Source organism: Octodon degus, unplaced genomic scaffold (genome assembly GCF_000260255.1).
Source record: "Octodon degus isolate 3935 unplaced genomic scaffold, OctDeg1.0 scaffold00005, whole genome shotgun sequence".
NCBI classification, from domain to species: domain Eukaryota; kingdom Metazoa; phylum Chordata; class Mammalia; order Rodentia; family Octodontidae; genus Octodon; species Octodon degus.
In genome coordinates, this window is record NW_004524581.1 from 12,379,919 (window position 1) to 12,391,456 (window position 11,538).

An 11,538-nucleotide genomic window follows, 5' to 3' on the forward strand; every position below is an offset into this window, starting at 1 on the left:
AGAAAAAACATTACTAACCCTTTCTTGGGTAATGACAGAAAAACTAAGCTTAGCATTGTTTCAACAATCTCTTTATGAAAGTGACAATGATTTGTATTTTACTATCAATAAAATGAACTATTAAAAGCAAGATGATGAGGGAAAAAGCAAGGTCAGAAAGGGTTGTTTTACCTACATTCTCTCACAAAAGAATGTCTTTGCTAAACACAAAGTTTATAGGACTGGGCTTAACTCACATTCGACTATTTTTCTCAGTACGATAAATGACATAGCTTTCAGAAAACTGTGATGTCGCCATTAAAGATTAACATAATGCTTGCACCCAATTATATTTTTCTATAATAGTAACGTGCCTTAGAAGGAATAAAAATACTTCAATTATTCTTTCAGATAAAAATTTAGAAGATGTAAAAAAGTTGAGCTAAGGATGTAGCTCAAGGATAGTGCTTGCCTAGCATGTTAGAAGCCCCACATTCAATCTCCAGCACCACAAAAAAAAGGAAAGAAAAAGTTGAGCTTAGCATGGCCTCTGAGATTAAGGTGACAAAATAATAACAGAAAAGTCATTCAGTAAAACAGTGAAAATTTTTGTGAATTGTAAATAAAAATCTCAGCTATGATTTTCATAATTCAGTGTTTAATGCCCAATTTTAGGATATGCTATTTGTGGCAACAACAAACTAAAAACAAAATAAAACAAAACCAAAAAAAAAAAAACCAGCCATACCTAAAACAGCAGCAGTATCACAAACTATCTGTGCAGTCACTGCCATATCAGTTGTCTTCTTTGTCATCTCATAGATGAAAAGCTGATACGAAGTACACAGGAAATTGAGGAGAAAAAAATAACTTACTCTTGGTTTTGCTAGGTCTTTGACAATTTCAATTTCTGCATCAGAAATAATATCATGGAAGCGAATAATACGAGGCTTGTCCCACTCATCCTCCTGTTTGGCTGGAGCCAGAATAAATTTAGGATTCCGGTTTCCATCATGGTAGCGGCAAAACAGCTTTTTTTGTCTTCGAGGAGTCTAAACATTAAGAAAATGATAAATTATATGAACATATACATATATTCACACATACAGTATATACATATATACATATACACATATGTTTATGTGTTTGCAGTATGGGGGACTAAATCAGTGGGGCTTCGTGCTCAGGACAGCTTCAGCCCCTTTAGTGTGTGTTTGTTGTTTTTTTTTAATTTAAATTGCCCAGGCTGAGGCCAAACTTAGGATCTTCCTGCCTCAGCCTCTCAGAGTTCTAGAATTATAAGTGTGCACCATCACATCTGGCTAAGAATAATAACATTTTTAATATCTATTCCTATACAAACACAAAATAACCATGTCTGCATACACCCACAGTATCTCTGGAAGAATAAACAAGAAGCAGTACTCTGCAAATATTTTGTATCAAGTAGAGTTTTTGGGATTTAAAAGATTTTATTAATGATTATTCTCTGAGGGAGAGTCTGAAGGAGAAAAAGGTTTCTCTTTTAAGTCTTCACTCATCTGGAAACAGGAAAGAAACAATGAGGGGTTTGTGGAAATATGAGAGGAATGACAAGCACTGTTCCAAACTTCAAAAAGTAACTGAGAAGCAAGTGGAAAAATGAGAGTTTCTAGAAGGGGGAGGGGACACCAAAAACCAGGTTTCCCTAAAATGTTATAGTTAAATGCTTGTGGCAAAAAAGGAAAGAGTAACAGCAAAGGTGAGAGTGAAAAGTTATTACAGAAGCCACATTGTTTTAATAGGAGGTAGATAAAAATATTGTAGAGCAGTCAACTAAGCAAATAAACATTCCCTTCAATTATCTGCCTTATAAATATGTCAGTTCACTGCGGATGCTTCTCTTTGCTGGGAACAAATCCAGGGCCTTGCACATGCTCAGTGAGAATTCTACCGCTGACCTCCATCACCAACCCTGGTATTCTTCCCTTGATTAAGTATGTCATGTACAAAGCAGGAATATAATTAAATTATTAAGTGGTATAATAAAAGATTCATTCACATTTATTCTCCATTCACTTTACCTGGACTCAAACCCAAGATTCTATATCAAACAAGTCTTTTATACAATGATGAAACGGATTGAACCACTTGAACAGAAAGATGCCACTTTTGATTGTGGGCAGAGCTGACATGTACCACAACAAACTGATAAACTAGCAGGACCCTGTTTTGTCCTTATAGTTCTGTTCTTCTTTAAAAGTTAATAAAGTCAATTTTTAAGAATCCGTTCACCCTAGAAATTTGAATAGTAACTATTCTTTAATAGTATGGACTACTGTAAAATTTTTTAGATGTGATAATGGCCTTGTAATTATTTTGAGTCATTTATTTATTATTTATTTATTTATGATTTTGAGTTGGGGTTGGCTTTGAACCCACTATGTAACCCAGTCAAAACAATTCTCTTGCCTGAACGTTGAGAGTGCTGGGATCATAGGGGAGCATTACCACACCCAACTTGAATCCTTATGTTTAAAAGATATACATCTGGTTTAGTTTTAAAATGCCACCCAAAAGGCTTGTGTGTTACAGGCTTTGTTCTCAGTCTGTGGTGTTCTTCAGGGAGTGAGCTGAGTGAGCTGCACAGAAGGCCACAGGCCTGCCCTTGGAGGGGACACTGGAGTATCTGCCGTGCTTCTCACAAGGTGCACAGGTCTGCTCCCCATCCGCTGCTCCCCACCCCTGCCACGATGCTCTGCTTCACCACAGACCTAAGCAATGGAGGGGAAACCACCATGCACTGAGACCTTCAAAAGTGTGAATCAAAATATATCTTTCTGGGGGCCGGAGAGATGGCTCAGTGGAATAAGCACTTCCCTGGCAAGCGCAAGGGTCTGAGTTCAATCCCCAGTTCCACCAAAAAAAAAAAAAAAAAAATCTTTCCTCCTTTTCAGCTGTTTATGTCAGGTATTTTGTCACAGCAACATAAAGCTAACTGGTACACAGTAAGTATTTAGAAATAAAATGTAAAAGAAAGTTTCATGAGTCTAACAAAGTGTTATTATCCTTGAATTTACTCATTAACTCTCAAGACAAAAACAATCATTTTCTGCTAAGAGTCCATAAACCTAGCTATCAAGAGTGTCAAGCAAGACATATATGTGTTTGCTATTTGTGCTCAGGTTCAAGAGTCATCACTACCAAACTATAAAGCTCAGCTTGAGTTTGCTGTCAGTGAAAAAAAAAAAAAAAACAAAACAAAAACAAAAACAACCTGTTTGGACACTAGTACCACATCACAGACTTTAAAAAAGGTTTCATGGGCTGGAGATGCAGCTCAGCAGTTAAGCATTTGCCTAGCATGCAAAAGGTCTTGCATTTGATCCTCAGTACCACAAAAACACAAAGACGGCTCCATGGTCAGTTTTGGTTGTGTATGTATCCACAGTAATGCACATTATCATAAAAAGGCTCTGAGACATCTCAAAGCTAAACCAAAACCTGTGATCAGCTTTGTTTAATAAATGTTCCTTAGACTTGGAACAATCTGAGTTTGGATTTAAGATCTACTAATATTTTAAAGAGGTGGCATTCTCAATTATAATTATATACATATAAACTATATAATACACAAAGGGATGTTTACAGATATATTTGGATCTTTTAAAGAATAAATGTTAAAGTTCAAATCTGTTGAACATTTACATGCTGAGTATTTTTTAAATATTTCACTAAGGAATCTTTTAAACACTGAATCAGCAAGATCAGAAGAGATTACTGTATAAATGAGTCTTTCATCTCATAAAATCAATTACCAATATTATTTCTCCCTAGGCAGTACTAAACTCCCTTTGGAATTAACATAAAAAGAATTATCAATTCCTTAAACTTACTTGATCCTTCACCCTAGAAAATAACCCTCTTTTGATCTGTGAACAGGATAGTATTATCAAAAGTGCATATAATGGTAGATGATTCACAAAATTTATATCAAAATTATTAACTGGAGCACACTGACTGTGACAGTGACACCAAGCTAAAATGAATATAATATTTAATGAAATCATGAATTTTCTCATATAGGCTTAAATATAAAAAATATAATCCTCTGTACAACTACATACAAAACACATACATACACACTCATGCACACACACACAATTGACTTTTCCACTTTACCATTTTGATACCCTCCCCACGGCACAGCATTTCGTACTTCTGTCTCTCTGGCAGGTAATCCACAGCAATCCCTTTTCTCCTTGATGTGCTTTCCTGATCAGACTGGTCACCTGAAGCAGACTTATTTGCATCTTTTTCTTTAGCCATTATATACTCAAAATATTTTAAGTTACCATTAGCTCTCTGATGTTCAGGATCTATTTGAAGAGAAATAAAGTATGTCCATGGGTAAGTATGCAACTGTTCAAGCCTCTTGAGTATATAGGAAACCGTATGATTTGTCCTCCAAACCAGGATGCTTTTTAAGATTAAAAAGGGCCACTAAGACAAATTATTATTGTAAAAAAATGGATGTAAAATAGTACTAGCCCAAGTAAGTCCGAACATATAGTAGGTCTATGTAAACACAGTTCTAGAGATGGAAGCAGCCTTTTATTTCAAGGTTGCAACTATTGCTTCTACTTTAAGAACTTACTAATCAACCAGAGGAACTATGTGAAATTTTATGTGAAATGAGTCTTAAAATCTCATTTATCAGGCCAGCAAGATAGCTCAGCAGACTAAGTGCCTGCTTAGGTAAGCGCAGGGACTGGGGTTCAATCATTAGCATCACATGGCACATCAGCCCCACCCCAGGCGTGCTGAGCCAGCCACCGAGACTGGGCATAGTGTTGCACGCCTATGATCCCAGTGCTGGGGAGGCTGAAAACAGGAGGATCACTATGAGTCCAAAGCTGCGTAGTGAGACCTTGTACCAAATACATTTTTAAAGATATCTTATTTAGCCTACATCTTTTAAGCAATGGAAATATTTTTCTAAGAATGATAATCACCATAGTAAAAACAGAGCATAGGACTTCCAAAAGCAACTTTCAGTTACAGACACATTATAAATGCAGAACATATTTGAATGGATTTCAGCCCCAAATTTCTAAGTAAAAAACAAAAACCTAAAGATGTAATTCTCAAATAAACCAGAATCCACTGACCAACTCAGAATTACTAGTGATCTTTTTTAGCTACATCATCCAGCTGAGGAAAAAAAAAAAATCCAAACAACCAAACACAGAGATAAAAATTGAAAAAAAAAATCATAGTAGAGACTTCACTTGTGACATTAATCAAAGTGTTTGGGAAATGTAACTTGAGATTATGAAATATTTCTTGTCCTTTGGATATTGCTCATAGTATGTATTGTGATATACAATAAAAACTTAATTTTGTAAAAGGAAAAACTGTGTAGGTAAGAGAAATGTGTACTACAATAAAACAAAAATTTGTATGTCTTTGGGTAATTTGATTATGGATGACTATTCTGTATCTTTTTGTTTTAATAAGTTTCCTACAATGCGTACAAAGTATGTTTTAAATCAGGAAGAAAATTTACTTGAAAATACTAAAAGGAAAAAAGTTATTTGAATTAATATCTTTTAATTTGTTGATTCACCCAACTAGAAAATAAACTATTTATTAAAGTTCGCTTGCACATGATCAGTCCTTTTGAGTTGTTTCATTCTTCTGACATAATGCCTATTGTTTGTAAAGTAAGTTCAAAAATTTTAAGGCTTCATTATGTAATAAAGACCAGCTGAACTTATTATATAAATTATTATTTTTTTTTTTTAGTGAAGGGTCCACAGGGTCTCACTACACAGCTTGGACTTGTAGTGATTCTCCTGTTTTCAGCTTCACAAGTACTGAGACTACAGGCATGTGGCACCATACCTAGTCTTAATCGCTGTCTCGGTGCACCCCAGGGGTGGGGCCGGCACGGAAGGCTGGGGATTGAACTTCTGACCCCTGTGTCTGCCTAACCAGGCACTTTAATCTGCTGAGCTATCTGGTAAGCTAAATACTTTAATTTTTTTTTTTTTTTTTTTTCAGAACCAGGGATTGAACTCAGGCCCTTGCACTTGCCAGGGAAGTGCTTATTCCACTAAGCCATCTCCCGGCCCCTAAAAATTTTTTTATTCACTGTATTATTATACAAATTCTTGTCTCCATCTCCAAAGATTATGATTTAGAAGAAATCAAGGAATTTTCATTTCTAACAAGTAGTCAAGTAATCTGATATATGTAGTGCTTGGCCCATACTTAGAGAAATTCTACATCTCTGTTCAAAGCACAAGTGGTGAAATGCTCTCAAGATACATTTTTCTAACATTTGAATATAAAATGCAATACACCAATAATACTCTTCAGAAGAAAGTGGTTTTAACAATTAATTCAGAAACATTTTTGACCAAGTTAGCTAGGTTAGATTCAATCTGGAAGTTCCAGAATACAGAGTAGAGGAACATAGCCACTATGGCAGTACTAACCACGTGAGAAAAATCAGTTATTATTTGAGATTAGGCAGTGAGAAGATAAAGTGTGTTTGACTGATAAGGCTCTTGATTTCTAACAATTAAAAATATTGAAGGTATATGGATGGATGGGTGGGTGGATGGATGGATGGACAGATAAAAACACAGATAACATATATCCCCAAAATAATTATAACCTTAAATTACATGAAAGTCAGATAACATACCTAGTTCAAGAAGCTTCTTTGTGAGCACAAGGGCCTTATCCAGGTCTCCCTGCTGGTATACAGCATAGCTCAGATAATCTAGCACAGAGACCTTGTCCACTGTGGCCACCTCGCCCTCATCCAGCTGCCTGAGGGCCTGTCCCATCCAGAGTTCGGTGTGGTAATAGTCTGCTTCTGTGTAGGCCACTTTGCCCAACTCAAAGCAGTCCTCAGCCGTAAGGAATGATTTGTGTTTCACTCCTATGAAAACAAAATGCAAAGAACTTTTCAAAATCTTCATACTACTATGTATTTACTTAGGTCTATCTAGCTTTCTGCATGCTGTTTCACTTTTAGGTGAACTTTCCAACAGTCAATCATCAGTGTTATTATGGTTTGTGTCTAGTTGTCCCTTTCAAAGCTCCATACAGTCATAGAGCGGCTTTTAGAGTTTGTGATTGATTATTGCACATGTGAGTACTACACCCTGGACCTGGGGTGGAAAATTTACACTACAAGGTAAGGAGTGGAGCGAGGCTTGCTAGCTGCCATAGCTGCCTCTCCCTTTGCTCTTGCCCTTTGCCGCTGCCATGAAAGGATGCTCTCTGCCCTGTGCCACTCTGCCTTGGAGCCAGCTGAGTATGGACTGAAACCTCCAGTAACTGGGAGCTAAATAAACCTTTCCTTCCTTCATTATGGGTATCAGGTATTTTGTCCCAGCAATGAGAGAAGAATAACTAAGACAAAGGTAAAGTAGCATGACCAAGAATCACACAGCTGACATTAGGTGACATTGCACCTGAAAAACCCATGGTTTAGATTATCAGACACTGAACCAAAATGAAACACAAGTAACACTATAATATGCTATTCTCTAACACAGCAGGAATCACCATAGGAGATATTATCTATCTTCTAATCAACAATCTAGGGAAGGGATGAATGTACAGAAAAAAAGGGAAACCTGTCAACTTATTTCCTTTCTTTTTAAACTATAAAAATTTAAATATTAGAGTTCATTCACCCATCTAAAGGTCACTAGTAATATATTTAAATATATTAGTTCTTAGTATATTCATAGATGTATGCAACAATCACCATGATCTAACTTTAGAACATTTTCATCACCTCCAAAGGAAATCTTGTCACCATCAGCAGTTACAACCTATTACTTCCCCAACCCCAGCCCTAAACAACCACTAATCTACTTTCTATCTCTAAAGATTTACAGTTCCTATTTTTGACATTTTATATAAGTGGAATCATGCAGTATGTGGTCTTTTGTGACTTATCAATTTATCTCACTATGTTTCCAAGGCTCATCATGTCATAAAACACTTTTCACTGATGACTAATAGTCCACCCCATGGAAATAAAAACCGTTTGTTAGCTTATGGACATCTGCACTGTTTTCACTTTTTGGGCTTTTATGAATGATGCTACCATGAATATCTGTATACAAGTTTTTAAGACATTTCATTTCTCATATATATATATGAGAGGGAGGGAGACACAAAGGCAGAGAGAGAATGCAGTGAATGAAATTGCTGTGTTCTATAGGAACTCTATACCTAATATTTTGAGGAAATGGGAAAACGTGATACTGAGAGGGGTATCAATGTAAACAAGTAACTGCACTTGAAAAATTCAGTCAGATGAGACAAGAATAAATTCATACCCAAAACTTAACACTAGGGCTGGCCAGATAGCTCAATGGACTAAACACCTGCTTAGGCAGAGCACAGTGTTCAGTCCCAGGCGTGCTAGGCCGGTCCATCCCCAGGGCACATTGAGACTGGGCGTGGTGGCACACGCCTGTAATTGTAGCACTTTGGAGGCTGAACACAGGACTATCATTACGAGTCTGATCTACATAGTGAGACCCTATAGACACTGTTTAAATACATAAAAATAAAAAATAAAAAATGACACTATTTTTAAATATTTAAGAATCAGCATTTGGGGGCTGGGATGATAGCTCAGTAGAATAAGCGCTTGCCTGGCAAGCATAGGATCCTGAGTTCAAGGCCCGGTACCACAAAAAAAAAAAAAAAAAATTAGCATTAGGGATTTGAGAGAACATTCTCAAGGAAAAGACTTTCTCAAAAGAACCAAATACAACAGCTAACAATGTAATAAGCTACAAGCACAGAAATATGTAAGTACTATGCCAACATCATGGAATATTTTTAATAGGAGAATTTTAAGCATTATAAAAAAGCCAGAACAATCTAATCAGAAATATGTCAAAATATTAAACTTTCGCCTTGATGGACATATTACTAGCTTTCTAAATCTTTAAACCTTTTTAATTTTTCACAATGTACAATTAGTTTGGTAAAAACAAAGAAAAAATAGGGAATTTAGAATAAAACATTTTAAAAAGCATAACTGAATGATGTTCACAAAATGATAACTATATAATATTCCTTGCTTTGGTTTTTTGTTTGTTTTTTGCAGCATAGGAATTTAAGCCCAGGACCATACACATGCTGGGTTGGAACTCTACCACTGAACCCAAAGTCCATCTTCATAAGAATAAGTCAGTTTAGTTAGTTGGAGACTTTAAAGGCCTGAGTATTTCATATTGTTTTCAGGTTGTATGATGCTAGGTAGAGAATTATTTCAGGATCAGATGTTATGAGAAAAAAGCAGCTAATGTATGACACCTAGTAAGCAAGTAACAACTGGGCCTGGGAACTCAATATAAAGCAAAACTTTGGAAAAATTACACTCTGAATGAAATAAAGAGCTTTTAAAATTTGTCAGCTGACAAGAGAAACTGCCAAAAGATTTATATTTTTCAGGGTCAATTCTATAGGCATATCCTCAGGGAAGTTTTAATTTCAAGTTTACATTGTCACAATGGTCTGGGAAGCTAAAACCAAGAAATTATGGGACATCTAGCATAAACAACATTTATTTTATTTTATTTTATTTTTTATTTTATTTTTTGTACCAGGGATCAAACTCAGGACCTTGAATTTGCCAGGCAAGCACTTACTCAACTGAGTTATCTCATAAACAACATTTATACTTCGGAAAACATGCCCTTTTCCCAAGCTTTGCAATTTTTCCTTAGATGATACCCACTAAAAGAGCACACACAATCCAAAACTGCAAAGCATGTGACAAAATAAGCTACTATGAACAACCTTAGCAGAAATTATCAAAACAACAAAATTATCATAAACTAGATATCCCTTTACTTCTTCAGATACTGAAGTTAACAGATTAAGAGGACAAAATAATGGGTTAATATATTTTTTTCTTTCTTTTTTTTCTGTACTGAGGGCAGGGTCTATGGGTTGTTCAGGGTCTCACTACATAAATCGGACTCATAGTGAGTCTCCTGTCTCAATGGCCATCTCAGCACTCTCCGGGGGCAGGGCTAGCACAGCACACGTGTGGAATCGATCCCTTGCTGCTGCACTCTGCCTAAGCAGGTGCTTTAGTTCACTGAGCTATCAGGCAGGCCCTTGGTTAAAATATTTAAAGAAATACAAAAACAAAAAATATGAGGGGCCAGGGAGATAGCTCAGTAGAATAAGTGCTTGCCTGGCAAACGCAAGGGCCTGAGTTCAATCCCCGGTTCCAAAAAAAAGGAAAAGAAAAAATGAAGAATACCTGCTACAGTTCGGATGTTGATTGCTCCTAAAGGGTCAGTGTTATTAAAGCCTTAGTCCCCAGAATGACACTAACTGGGAGACTGTGAAACCTCTAGGAGGTGGGGCCTGATAGGAAGACTTAATTCACTGTGAGTGCACCCTGGAAATGGACTGTGGGATTTCAGGCCCTTCCTCTTCCTCCTTGCTTCCTGGCTTATCAGGTGAGCAATTCACACTGCCTTGTGTTCCTCGCTGTTGCCATCTAGCACCCTCACCAGAAACCCAAAGCTGTGAATCCACCTTGGACTGGAACTTCTAAAAACATGAGCCATAATAAATCTTTTCTCTTTAATTGTTTCAGGTATTTCATTATTGTAATATGAGGCTGATTAACAATGCACTATAGAGTACTCAGAAGAATTCAATGAAGGGGTGAGGTGACTTCCAGAAATCCTAAGGATAAGTTGAGCATTTCCAACATAAAATCAGAAATGCTCCAAAACTTTTTAAGCACTGACAAAATTCAGTAAGTGGAAAATTCAATACTTAACCTCATACAAAAACTCACTAAGTGGGGCTGGAGAGATGGCTCAGTGGTCTAAAGCACCTACTTGGAACAAGCTTGGCAAAGCACAGGGACCGCGGTTCAAACCCCCAGCACCACATGCCAGCCAGCCACGCCCCCTGGTGGGCTGAGCTGGCCACACACATACACACACACACACACACACACAATAAATGTAAAAAAACAAAAACAAAAACAAAAAACAACTCACTAAGTGCAATTGTACTAAAAATGTTATAAAAATTTACCTTTATGGTTATATGTAAAGATATATATAAAACATAAAATGTCATATTTAGACTTTTTTTTTTGTCTTTTTGAGATAGAGTTTTGCTATGCATTTAACGCTGGCCTCAAACTCACTTTGTAGCCCAGGTTGGTCTTAAATTCACAGTGATCCTTCTGCCTCAGCCTCCCGAGGCTGAAATATTTAGACTGTAGACTTGGAACCTATCCTCATAATATATCTCACAATATGCATGCAAATTTTTCCAAATCTGAAAAAATCCATATCCAAAGCACTTTTGATCTTGATTTCTAGTCATTCATTTCAGATAAAGGATATTCAACCTTCACGTCAGTATTATTAACACTCACTGGGCAGGTTTAAAAGTAGATCAAATGTAACTGAGACTGAATCTAGAATAAACTGGACCTCTGGGCGAGACCCAGTCCTAGCCCAGGTCTGGTGAGTGTGTGGAGAGCTTCCTGCT

At 36.7% G+C, this 11,538-nt stretch overlaps 1 protein-coding gene across 3 annotated transcripts in view; it reads right to left on the bottom strand.

Moving 5' to 3' along the window:
• The window catches only part of P4ha1 (prolyl 4-hydroxylase subunit alpha 1), a 79,439-nt gene that overhangs the window by 34,558 nt on the left and 33,343 nt on the right, over window positions 1–11,538 (bottom strand). For all 3 annotated transcript variants that reach the window (XR_002821696.1, XM_004623996.2, XM_004623995.2), the window contains exons 6-8: window positions 6,674–6,913; window positions 4,141–4,337; window positions 855–1,031 (exon numbers count right to left, since the gene is read on the bottom strand). Coding sequence is in view for 2 of the 3 variants with exons in the window: in XM_004623996.2 (XP_004624053.1) it covers window positions 855–1,031; window positions 4,141–4,337; window positions 6,674–6,913 (614 nt within the window). In the remaining variant the exon portion in view is untranslated. The remainder of the gene's footprint in view (window positions 1–854; window positions 1,032–4,140; window positions 4,338–6,673; window positions 6,914–11,538) is intronic.